We start from the raw sequence: 12,809 nt of genomic DNA, 5'->3' as shown, positions 1-12,809 counted from the left end.
CCAGGTCACCCTCTCATCTCACATGATGATTCTTGGTGGTGGTGAGCTTGGAATGATCATTCATGGCTTGCTTAATGATAATTGACTATAAATAAATAAGATAATGATTTATATGGTTCAACAATAAGGCCTACGTCCACAGCTTATGAAGTTCTTTTCAAATAATCGTCTGAGGGCCCTCTGACCCCTTTTTTCCTCCAAAGTCATCCCAACTCTTAGAGCATCCTTAATGGATTAGCTAAAAGTTAAATTCATCGAAGATTTAACTATTAGAACATAAAATGGCATCACAATAGATTAGTTACAGTCACTTCCAAAATAATTTTCAAATTTGAAAGTAACTATTCATACATTAAATACATTTTATATCAATTATTTCTCTCTCCCTTTTAAATGACAATTGAAAAAATATAATTAGAATATGATTACTAATTAATATATAATATTATGAATAGTAAAATATGATAAAACAAAATAAATTCATAATTAAAAAAATTAAAATATTTTGAAATTATTAATTACTCATTACTATATAATGAATAAAATGGATAATCCAATGTGGAGATTTGATGTGTAAGAGCACTCTCATTGGATTAGCTAAAGTTAAAGTACATTTTTTATGAATGTAAGATGATTAACTTTTAGCTATTCCATTCATATAAGTCTCCACATTAGAATAACTATTTTTTTATTTATATGACAATAAAATAATAAAAGATGAATGTGACTTTGGCTATTCACATTAAATCTCTACATTGGATTATAAAATTATTTTTAAAAATATTTAATAATTTCAAAAATATTTTAATTTTTTTAATTATGAAATTATTTTATTTTATCATATTTTACTATTCATAATATTATATATTAATTAGTAATCATATTCTAATTAAATTATAGGTTAAAAGTAGAAACTAGAAAGACATTGATGGAGACTTTGAGAGAGAGAAACAAATGATATAAAATGATTTTGATGAATAAACAGTATTTTTCAAATTTAGAAATTACTTTAGAAGTTACTGTAACTATATTCCAAATATTTAGAATATAGTTATTCCAATGTGATATATTTTATGGTTTAATAGCTAAATTCTCATTGGATTTAGCTTTTAGCTAATCCAATGAGAGTGCACTTAGCAAGCTCCACTTCTATTGCCTCTCCTCCTCCTTCAAGTCCTTTTCTCATACTTTATGTCATGTCCTTTGACTTTATGTCTCATCTTTCTTTTATGTCTGATCAAGTATTGTCATTGCCATACACTCTTTTTCTCCGTGTCTCCCTTTCATCTTATCTTAGTGGGCTTTAATCTTCCATAAGCCTTTGGTAGGCTTAATACATGAACTCATTTTAGCCCTAACAAGAACTCTGATTCCAATGGTTGTCTTGTCTTGCTAGGATGTTTTCGAGAATCTCAAACTTGCTCGCACTTGTCATTTTTATCTTTTCCTCTCCATTTTTTTTATTTTACAATTCGCCATTTCCTACTGCTTACAGTCTCACCACATTCCCTGTGGCTTCTTTGAGTCATATGCATTGGGCCAACCTTGCATCTTCTGTGTGGGTGGTTATCTTGGAGCTCCCGAGAATGCGACTCGAAGGGCGGGCCTTTAACGGTGCTAAACTTTTGAGGAGTCTTTGAAGGAGAGATGATCTCGAGAAGACTCACCTTTGATGACGTCAAATACCCTAATTCTTGGTGCCCATGATTTACGCTAGGTGCAAGGGGCTTCATTGATTCTTGTAGGTAATGGGAATGAGGTGCTCATGACCGACTTGGGACACTAGAGGGACGTAGCCTTGGTCTTCCTAAATCCTTGGGGACGTGGGGACTAGACATTGGCGACTAGCTTGAGACACCAGAGGGACATACCTCCTAATTTTCATAAGTACTTACAAGTCATTTTTTGAGTAAGGGCCCGAAATAGTCACAAGTTGTCTCGAGATAAACTTGGGGTGGTGAGACCGCCGGGGGGGGGGGGGGGGGGGATGGGGGACTCAAGCTGCTAAATCCCCGTTCATCTCGAGGCAAACTTGAGGGAGGGTTAGACAATTCCACTAGTCGTCCTGAGGCAAACTTGAGGGAGGACTAGACTGGCTACAAGTCGTTTCAAGGCAAACTCAATGGAAGACTAGAGCTGCTAGGGTAGTATTCGGCCCGAGGCAAATTCGAGGGAGGATTTAGTAAGGTTGGGGGTCATCTTAAGGCAAACTCGAAAGAGGGCCGGGTTGGGCCGCAAGTCGCTTTGAGGCAAAACCAAGAGAGAACTTAGGTTGCTGAAGCCATGATCGTCCAACTCGAAAGAGGATAGGGCAAACCCGAATTCCAGTCCGAACCCCAATCCCTTTTCATGTCATTGCAATGCTTTACGTTTCGGTGGACAGAAAGTTGATGCTTTTTCAGCCAGGAATAATTTGTTCAACGAGCCTTCCCCGTTGGGTTGGCTAGGGTGGGCAGTCAAGTAGGTCAAATGAATTGCTGGCCCTCTTTTCTAACTTGTGTGGGGGACAATATTTAATGAGTTTTGTACCAACAACAGAAAAATAGAAGAACATCATTTCTACAAGAAATGAAACTGGTGCATGCTACAGTCGTTATTGATGGCTCGGTGGGCATTAGGATCTAGAAGCACTTAGGTTTTGACCACAAGGGCATGACAATGAGTGCAACAATGACATGGAACCAACCCAACAGTGTGGTTTGGGCCCAATCATGGCCTAAATAATGCCCATTGGACTAGTCTAAAGGTTGTGCCCTCGCATTGCTATGTCCACTTTACAGAGAAAATAAGGTTTCATGCTTCCTTTGGATGGACGTGACCACGAACAACGCCGTGACTATTAAGTTAATTTTGACAAATTAGCCTTTTGCCAGTACTTCTGTTTTCAAATCACTTTTGTCGTGCACCAATTTAATGATGTTCATAGCAGGGGTTGCTCAAGTGGCAATTTGTTCGGTTTAGAGGCCTCCTCCTCTTTCTTTCTTTTCTTTTTTTTTTTTTTTTTTTTTTTTGGGAAGTAAGCATTTATAAATAAAATTAACAGATACAAGACACAAGTTGAATGAGGTGAGAATTTCTTACAGTTTTTTCAAAACTAATACATTAGAATACAAAGGTAAAAAACAAAGAAGGTATGTTTTTACTATGTTTCAAATCCTTTTAAATTCAAATAATTTTTATAAGTCATATTTTATTGTTGTAAAAAATTGATGATTTATATAATCGGTGTGATGTCTCGAACTTCCGTATTTTTATAGATATATTTTTTATTATTTTTTTGTCATATCTAAATGTAATTTTGAATTGATTGGAATGGTAATAGACAATTGGGTACTTTTGTGGAATATATGTCTGGCCGCCCAAGTTGGCAGTGGTTTACTTACTTCTAAAGCTTAAACCGATGAAAACACGTAGATTTTATTATGGAAAATTTTATATATTATATTATCATCTTACTTTCATTCTATTAAATATAATGTGACATATTTATTATTATTAAATGATTATTTATTGTATATTTTTTTATCATCTAATGATATAAATGTGCCACATATGATTAAAATAGGATGAGAGTGTTGTATATAGCATTATTCTTTTATTATTTATATTTATGTTTTAATACTCTCACTCACGTATGGAACAGACTTCCTCTTAGTGATTATAAAATCAGGGTTCAAATTTAAGACTTTATTTTGATACAATCATGTGAAACTACTACTTATTCCAAAAGCTTAAACCGATGTAAATACATAGATTTTATTATTTATCTTTATGTCTTAACATTCACTAGCGGTAGTTGAAACTCATGAAATTTTAATTGATGCCAAGTTAGGAAGAAATTCAATAGTCTTATAAAAGACGTTATTCACTATTACTTGTGTGTAAGCCTTGACAAACTGGCTATTGAGATGTATTATGTCGGAAGAAACGAGCTATTGAAATATGTTGTCTCGAGATATATGGCTCTTGAGGTGTTAAATCATAATATGCATGCCCTCTTTGTATTCTCATTGCTCTAGGTGTGAAATCTAGCATACGAGGATGTTTTAAGGCCTCGAAGATCCTCTTCTTGATTGGAATCATAATTTGGATGAGAAGGATGGGTAGTTGCAATGTTTGTCTGCCTTCATTGACAAATAAATGTTTTCCCAGTCGTTTGCATGCATAAATGAATGGAAAAACATTATGAATAAATGTTTTCAATTTTTTTTTATTTTTTGATAGCGTCACCACATAGGGGAGGCGCATCTGACCATCCCATTGCAAGAGAGGGGGAAGGGGCAGGGCGGGGCAGGGCGGGGCGGAACCGCCTCCCCTTGTGATGGGGCATTTTCTCACTCTATGTGCTTCATTAGGGCTTGTAAGCTTGTCGTCGGCGGGGGAGAGGACATTTCCTTCCTCTCAATTTTTAATTAGATGAAATTTGGATAATAAATTGAGATGAAAGTTGAAAATTGAATTAAATAAGTTGAGATCAACTCTAAATCTAAACATACCCTTAGAATAATATTAAATATAATTTTAGAGTATGTAAGTTTCGCGTATTCTATTTGAAAAAAAAAGTGGAGTCTATCGCTAAAAAAATTATTTTTTATGTTGATCTCAAATTTATCTATTTTTTTAAAAGGAAGTGTGTGGAGCTTGTATACTTTAAGACTATAAATATAATTTATCTTTTAATTATTATATTTCTAACTTATTTAATTTGTTGAGTGGATATAATTATTTTTTTTTCAAGTTTTAAGCAGAGTGTTTTAAAGTGATGATTGTGGGTGTGAAATGTAGGATTTCATTGGCTAAAATTAAAAAAAAAAAAAAAAGAAAAAAAAAAAGGTAGGAATCATCGAACCTATATCCGATGGATTGAAGTTGAACGATTCCACTTTTCTTATATTTATCTACAACACTCAACAAATGATTGAAGAGAAGTTAAACAAAATAAGTATGTAGTGAATAACATAGAGTCTTCAAATCTGTCCAATTTCATTTCTTTATTGAATTAACCGACCAATTCGTTTGGTCATTTTCAACACATCATCATCCTTATTTTAATGGATGGCATGAATTATTTATCGTTTGGATGTTGATGTTTGCTTTTCAAAATATATAAAATAGTATTATAAAATTAAGACGGTTAGATATTAATTTAATTAAATTTTTAACTCTCAAGATCATAGCATATATTGCTTTTTTTTTTTGGATAGTGTTATAAGAACTGATAATTCAATTGAAGAGTCCAACCGATATGTGTAAATGCATTTTTTTTTCCTTCTTTTTTTTTTAATATTTTTTATATATCTTTAAACATTTAAAAAAAATAAAAGGTCAATCTCTTTTATAGATTCAATTAGCATTTTTTTTTATCATTTTCTTTTTGGCATCATTATACTTCACCTTTTTCTTTTTATTTTTTAAACACAAAGGAACAAAGATATACTAATTAATTCATTAGACAAAATTGTATTGACAAGAGTATATTGAAACATGGGAAAGATCAAACAGTGTCATAGAAATAGTATTGAATTCCAACGTTTGACTCTATTCTATATTCCATCTTCGAATTAAAATGATAAACTTATTTTTTCAGTAGGTGAAATCATGTATTGATGGGTCTCACAGGAAAGAGGAGATGTTAGAGTTTAGGATTTAGTTTATGATTGGTGTTATTCTGCTGCTCATATATGTTACAAGTTATCGTTAGGCCAAAATCAATTTTTTATTTTTTTAATTTATATTTTTTTATCATTTTAAAATATTTTTAAAAAATATAAAAAAATATCAATCCATTAATAATCACTTCATTAATTATTAAATAAAAAAATTAAAATATATGAAATATCTAAATGAGGGGTGAAAATAAGGTATCAAAATAGCATTATTCTTAATTTATATCCAGGAAATAGATTCAATTTTCTAAACAAAATACATCTAACAAAAACTACGAAATACGGTTTAAGATAACATATATGGTCAAAGAGTTTATGATGTGATTTAAATGTAGCTTTCTTTCATCATAAATAAAATACATTCAACTAAATTGAATAAAAAAGGTTTTTTTTTTTTCAACTGAGGTCGCTATCGGTATTATTGATAAATAATTAAATTTATTTCTTTTTATTAATTTAAAATTTTAAAATAAATAATACGTATAGGTAATATAAAAAAATAATAATTCTTATCGTGAGTATTTAAGTGTCTTATAGTTATTTAAAAAAACATAAATATGGAATTTATATAAAAAAATTAATTTTTAAATAATAAATCTTATTTTTTTAATATGATTAAATGATACTTAGATATTACGACTGTACGAATATCAAAATAGAGATAGATATTAATTCCAATCCCCTCTCTAAATTCTAGCCCCATTCGATTTTAGTCAACTCAGCTAGATTGACGTGAATGCTATTAATAATGTGTGTAAAAAAGTGATTTTTACACCGAATTCTTTCCAAAGGTACGCTCATAGTCAGAATTAGACGTACAGAGAGGTAGGCATAGTTTGTTTTCAGATTATATCACTATTAGGTAAGTTGAGATGAATTTAAATTTAAATTTAAAATTAAATAAAATATTATTAAAATATATATTTTTAATATTATTTTTATTTTATAATTTAAAAAAATTAAATTATTTATTTTATTTTATATAAAAATATAAAAAAATTATAATTTTTAAATAAAATAAAATGAGATGAGTCAATAAAAATTATGAAAACAAACAAGGTCGTATTCCTTTGGTCTGAATCATACCGTTACGTATAATCCAACTAGAATCATACTGTCATGTAGGCGTAGGAAAAGTTGCTTTTGGGTGATGGGAGTTTGGGATTGGAAAGAGGGAGGGAGCCATGGGCGATGGGTGGTGGAGATGCTTCAAGATGCTGTTCTGGAGTTGACATCTGTCCATGGCATCCATCCCTCTCACTCACGCAGCACTCACTGTCTCTATTTGCCTTTTCTTTTTTCAATTTGCTTTTCTACAAAGTATGCAATTTTCTAATGTTTTATTCTCTTTCTTTGCCACTCCCTTTCTTGCTCTTTCCATGTTTCAACACCAAAAAAAGAATATAAAGAAAATGAAGTCTTCCGTTGATAGTATGGTTAGTTTTCTGTGGTGAGCAACCGACCCTTTCTTTTAATATCCTTTTCCTTGATTTTTTCTTCCTTTTCGTTGATTCAGTACTGGGCTTCCAGAAAGTCTCTGGAACAGAGAAATAAGTGAGAAAGCAACCCAGAGAGAGAGGGGGCTGGGTAAAGTAGAAGAGGCTGAGATGGGTTGCCTCAGATCCAGGGAAGTAGGGAAACCCAAGTAATTTGTGAGGAGAAGAAAAAAAAGGTGCCATCTTTTTAGGGTTTTCCTATGATTCTTGGGACTCTGCCTTTCTTTGTTTCTTTCTCATGACTCGCTTTTCTCTTTTTCTTTCTTGTTGGGATAATGGGTTGGTTTCAAATTTAATTTAATTTGTCTTGTCCCCCCCCCCCCCCCCCCCCCCCCCCCCCCCCCCCCCCCTTTTCCTTCTCCTTTTCTTTAGTTTTTGGTTTTGGTTTTTGTGTGTCCATTAAGGTTCTTTTTGTGGTTGTTCTCTCTCATTGTAGTTGATGGGGTTAGATAAAGAAGAGTCCAGAGAAGAAGAAAGTTGATAAGGCTTGAACAGTTCTATGCCATTCAGTTTTAAGTCGGCACTGCCATATATGGAAGTTGGGATCCGTTGTTGTTGACCAGATCTGACCACCCATTTGACTTTTACCTCCATTTGGCTCCAAGATACAGCTGAACTTCCATCCTCTATTGGTCTGAATTCATTTTCATAAGCATGGGAAATGTTCCGTTGAAACCCAGCGTTCACATTCCTAGATCATTCTCAATCAGAAAGGGAGGTAATGGATTAGTTAAAAAATGACAGGTAACTTTTTGTGCTACCTAGATAGGAATATTGATGGAGGAGATGTCTCCGGCGGTCGCGATACCATTTGGAGTAGGTAACTCGGTCTGTGATAACCCACCCATCGCTACCCACGTAGACGTCACTAGACTTAAGCTAATGGCGGACAAAAAAGGGGGTTTGCTATCTGATTCTGTAACTAAGGCTTCCGCTGAGACGGTTCCCAGTGGTGATGGGGATTACAATTTTGGTGATTTGGGAAATGAAGTTAGTATTGCAGCTGCTATGGCGTCGAAAGAGGATTCCTTGGTGGCTATCGTATCCGAAAAAGGAAGTATTTGGGTTGCTGCTGATGACGACGTTACAGCCACGGAAAGTGTGGAAGATGATTCCTTATCATTGGAGGGTGATCAGATTCTAGATATCTCTTGTTCTTTTTCGGTGGGGAGTGAGAGCAGTAGTTTGTGTGGAGAGGACATCATGAGTCTCGAGGCTTCTGATATGATAACGCTGAGCTCCATAAACATTGAGAAGAGCTTATACGGATGCGGCGTTGATGTTGTTGCCAAGGCCGCTGATTCAGAGGAACCAACTGATGGGACAGAGATAGTGAGTGATCCTGTTGCTGTGATTGTTGATGGGTCGGATCCGAATCCGAATCCGAAACCATCTGGAGTTGTTCTTCAGTTGCCTCTGGAAAGAAGGGCGAGTGGAACATCAGGCCGCAGTGTTTTTGAGGTGGATTATGTGCCTCTTTGGGGAGTTATATCTATGTGCGGAAGAAGACCTGAGATGGAAGATGCAGTTGCTGCTGTACCTCGTTTTATGAAGATTCCTGTTCAAATGTTAATTGGCGACAGGATAAATGATGACATGACTAATTGCTTACCTCATCAGACTCTTCATTTCTTTGGAGTCTATGATGGCCATGGAGGCTCTCAGGTACCGTTTATTTTATGTTCTTCATTTACTCGGTGTCTCTTCTACTGTTTTTGCTACTGTCGGATCATGATATAATGTCTTCGTACTTGTAATTTAGTCGCATGAGGTGCTTGCTTTTTTCAGGTTGCAAACTATTGTCGTGATCGTATCCATGTGACTTTGGCCGAGGAGATAGATTTTGTTAAGGAAGGGTTAATTCATGGAACTATGAAGGCAGACTGCCAAGAGCAGTGGAAGAAAGCATTCACTGATTGTTTTCTTAAGGTTGACGATGAAGTTGGAGGAAAAGCTAGTCTTGAGCCTGTTGCTCCAGAAACTGTTGGTTCTACTGCTGTGGTTGCAGTTATTTGTTCGTCACATATCATTGTAGCAAACTGCGGAGACTCAAGAGCAGTTTTATGTCGTGGGAAAGAACCTGTGGCATTGTCAGTTGATCACAAAGTAAGAGGCCCCCAATAGAATTTGTGCCTTTCTGTAGTAATTATCGATATAGGAAACTGATATCCATATAATAACTGATATCCATTTAATAACTTTATTGTTGATGTTATCTCAGCCAAACCGAGAGGATGAATATGCAAGAATTGAGGCAGCTGGAGGCAAGGTTATACAGTGGAATGGGCATCGTGTTTTTGGCGTTCTTGCAATGTCAAGGTCAATTGGTGCGTGCTTCTTCACCATGAATTTTTGCCATTACATTTGCATGTTTTGGATTTTGACTTTCCCAAATGTCACCCCTCGAAAGGGGTTGCTTTTGTGAGCACATTGCTATAGTCAAGTTTGTATTACTGGAATGGTTTGGATTCAGAGATGAGTTGAGATGGTTTGTGAATAGTAGAATAAAAGTTGAATTATTTATTATATTTTGTGTGAAAATTTGGAAAAGTTGTTTTGGAATTTGAAAAAGTTGTAATGATTAGATGAGATGAGTTAAGGTGAGTTTTAAATACAAATGAGGCCTTAAGGCTACAAGCATAGTCGGACCACTTGGACTTTTGGTATAGGACTCCATGCTGTCCACTAATTTTCATTTTCATGTTATAGATGATCAACCCCATCACAATATGACAGTGTTAGATTGAAATAATTTTGGGGGTCATACCAATTCTGTTGCACTTGCAATTTGGATGCCAACCTGGGGTGTTTATGAATGCATTGCATTTGCTCTGTATTTGAGCTGTTGCCTGATATTACTTGATAGTTTAAGGTAGTAAAATAAGGGTAGATCTGTGAGGTGTTAATGACTTCCGGAAATAGTAAAGGACTCAAACAATTTATGTTAATTTTTTGTTTAAATAAGTATGATAAAGGTATGCCCAATTTTATGCTTAAAAAGAAAGAGTAATAGCAATGTTGTGACAAAAGTTACCCCCCGCTATTTTCTCTGGTTGTCATTATTTTTGTGGGAAGGGGATACTTTAGGTGGTGTAAGGCGTGACGCATGCCCTTGAGCTTCAAAATGGTTTCTTGGGACTCTCCTTGAGGTGTAAGCTTCAGACGGATGCTGAATTAGGATACTGATTGGAAGAATCTGAATTCGGCATAAATTTATTTGTGTAAGGAGAGGAGTGATGGGAAATTTGAAGGACCAAATTTGAGCAGTTTATGTATGAAAGCAACTTTTAAGTTCTCATTACTAGTTTCTGGTTCTTGCGCTCTTGAGTGTGCCTACTCTCACGTGCCTTGTCAAAGAATTAGAAAGTGTATGGAATCTCTGTTCTATCACATCGACTCTTTTGTGGGTTGCTTTTGATATGTATGGAAAGTGTTCTAAATCTGCTCGGCTTCGGTAAATAGAATAGAACATCCTGGGAAACACTCTTTTAGATCATTTGGATGAAGAATTTACAATCTTCTTAAAATTTAAAAATGATGTAATTAAAGCTGATGAGAATGTTTTTCATTAACTACTGGTAAAGAAAGAGAATTTTTTAGTTTACTTAATAAAAAAATTTTATGAGACTATCAGCTATGTTATCGAAATTTCCATTGTTTGAAGGAATATTTTCAAAATCATAAATTTGAGTATTATTGTAGTATCAAAGATGATTGTGTTGGCTATGACAAGGAAAATTCTATACATTATACTACCATCTTACTTTCATCCCACTAAATAAGATGTAATACATTTATCATCATTAAATGATCATTTATTGCATGCTTCTTTATCATCTAATGATGATAAATGTACCACATACTACTTAGTATGATCAAAATAGGATGAGAGTGTGGTGTATAACATTACTCTTACACAATCATATTTGATTGGCACATTTATCATAAATTCGAGTATTATTGTAGTAACAAAGATGATGGTATTGGCTATGGCAATGATTGGGTAATAGTCGTATGATGGTGTTGGTTATAGGCGGTGGCCGTGGAAGTGGCGATGACTATGGTGGTGGCAATGTAAAAAGTATTGGTATTGGTATGATGATAATTATTATGTTGATCAGATTTGTAAAATGACACCTTCCATCATGTGATTTGTATTCGAGATTTGGATGGTTGAAAATCTCAAGTTTACTCTGTTGCGCTTGATGTTGTACTTATGGAGAGAGAACAATCGCAACTTTGAGAGCTGTGAAAAGGAAGTGGCAGAAGTCAAGGATCCTTTCATTAGAACATCATACAAATGGATGACTATTTGGTGTTCTCTATTTTATGAGAAGGTTTCTAAAATTTCGCTTTGATTTAAATTCAAATATATTTCTTTTAATAGGTAATCAAGAAGTTTTATTCATAATAATTGGCATAGCCAAGTACACAGGACGCATACATGAGTAATTTTATTTAAATTCAACTGCAAGTAAGTGCAAAAGGGTGATTGAAATGTCAAGTTAGGAAAGTTATTTGGATTCTGCCCATTGACTTTTCCAAATGGAAAATATTGGCAGTATAACACTGTTCTTTTGTCACATTTTGTGCATTTGCTTATTGCTGACTTATGTGAGGAACTTCATGCCACTAGGAATGCATTCTAATACAACAGGCTTGTATGAACTTTTATTTTCTGGGAAACGTTTTGTCTGAGCTGGCTTTTTGGTTTCAGGTGACAGATACTTGAAACCATGGATAATTCCAGAACCGGAAGTGATGTTTCTTCCACGGGCAAAAGATGATGAATGCCTTATTTTAGCTAGTGATGGCCTGTGGGATGTCATGACAAATGAAGAGGTGTGCGACCTGGCTAGGAAAAGAATACTTATGTGGCACAAGAAGAATGGGGTTGCACTTCCAACTATAAGGGGTGAAGGGATTGATCCCGCAGCTCAAGCGGCAGCAGAATTGCTCTCAAGCCGTGCTATTCAAAAGGGAAGCAAGGACAACATCAGTGTGATCGTAGTAGATTTGAAAGCTCAAAGGAAGTTCAAAAGCAAAACATGATGGTAACACCTCCAACCTCCTATTAGCTGTCTGCTCCATGTGTTTGTACAATCTGAAAAATGATCCAGTATAGTTCTGCCCATATGTTTTTCACCTGGGCTTTTATTGCTTATTGAGAATAGCAGTCTGTATTTTCCATAGAACATCCAGGATTCAAGAACTCTTCACTGTCTCAAAGAGTCTTGGTTGTACACACCCTGCCGATTTCTGGCTATGTAAATCTTAGCAGCTTGTTGTAGGACCGTCGATGGTGACAATTCCATGTTTTCAACGTTGTGGCCAAAGTGTATTCATTATGCCTCCGAGTTAAAAAGGCTCTGTGAGGTATTTACTTCTTATTATTTCAACTGCATGATACTTTATAACGAAATTAGCAGATTCAGGGAAATAGATTGAGTTTTGGTCTCCTTAGATATTTTCCTTGCTAGAACTTTCTGCTTATTTTGTGAGGTGGTGATGGTTATGGTGTGGTAAGAATTAGTGAAGGTGACTATTCACTCTTACACCCCACACCCAGCTTTCTCTCTTTTTTTTTTTTCATAAAGTGTGGTGAGGTATTTTTCATAAGGTGTAGGATTGTGAATAGTGGCTGATG

General features: G+C 34.8%; 1 protein-coding gene across 2 annotated transcripts; it reads left to right on the top strand.

Annotated features, from left to right (window-relative positions):
* Positions 1 to 6,817: 6,817 nt before the first annotated feature.
* On the top strand, positions 6,818 to 12,602 carry LOC121244458 (protein phosphatase 2C 53-like). 2 transcript variants are annotated; one of them, XM_041142533.1, is made up of 6 exons: positions 6,818 to 7,338; positions 7,599 to 8,827; positions 8,951 to 9,268; positions 9,384 to 9,489; positions 11,880 to 12,216; positions 12,340 to 12,602. In XM_041142533.1, exons 2-5 carry the CDS (start codon positions 7,940 to 7,942, stop codon positions 12,212 to 12,214), a joined length of 1,647 nt encoding a protein of 548 aa, XP_040998467.1. In that variant the 5' UTR covers positions 6,818 to 7,338; positions 7,599 to 7,939; the 3' UTR covers positions 12,215 to 12,216; positions 12,340 to 12,602. The 2 variants fall into 2 exon arrangements, with proteins under 2 accessions (XP_040998467.1, XP_040998466.1); XM_041142532.1 differs by having other exon boundaries at positions 6,819 to 7,116; positions 11,880 to 12,602.
* Positions 12,603 to 12,809: the final 207 nt, after the last annotated feature.

This window comes from Juglans microcarpa x Juglans regia, chromosome 8S (genome assembly GCF_004785595.1).
Source record: "Juglans microcarpa x Juglans regia isolate MS1-56 chromosome 8S, Jm3101_v1.0, whole genome shotgun sequence".
Lineage (NCBI taxonomy): Eukaryota > Viridiplantae > Streptophyta > Magnoliopsida > Fagales > Juglandaceae > Juglans > Juglans microcarpa x Juglans regia.
The sequence above is the reverse complement of the archived record's forward strand: the minus strand, read 5'-3'. Positions and strand labels throughout refer to the sequence as shown.

Bases quoted from the DNA above. Each gene is read 5' to 3' on its own strand.
- LOC121244458 (XM_041142533.1), top strand. From the start codon at position 7,940: ATGGAGGAGATGTCTCCGGCGGTCGCGATACCATTTGGAGTAGGTAAC. The intron at 9,269-9,383 runs GTAAGAGGCCCC...ATGTTATCTCAG, and splicing joins CATTGTCAGTTGATCACAAA to CCAAACCGAGAGGATGAATA. The intron at 9,490-11,879 runs GTGCGTGCTTCT...TTTTGGTTTCAG, and splicing joins TGCAATGTCAAGGTCAATTG to GTGACAGATACTTGAAACCA.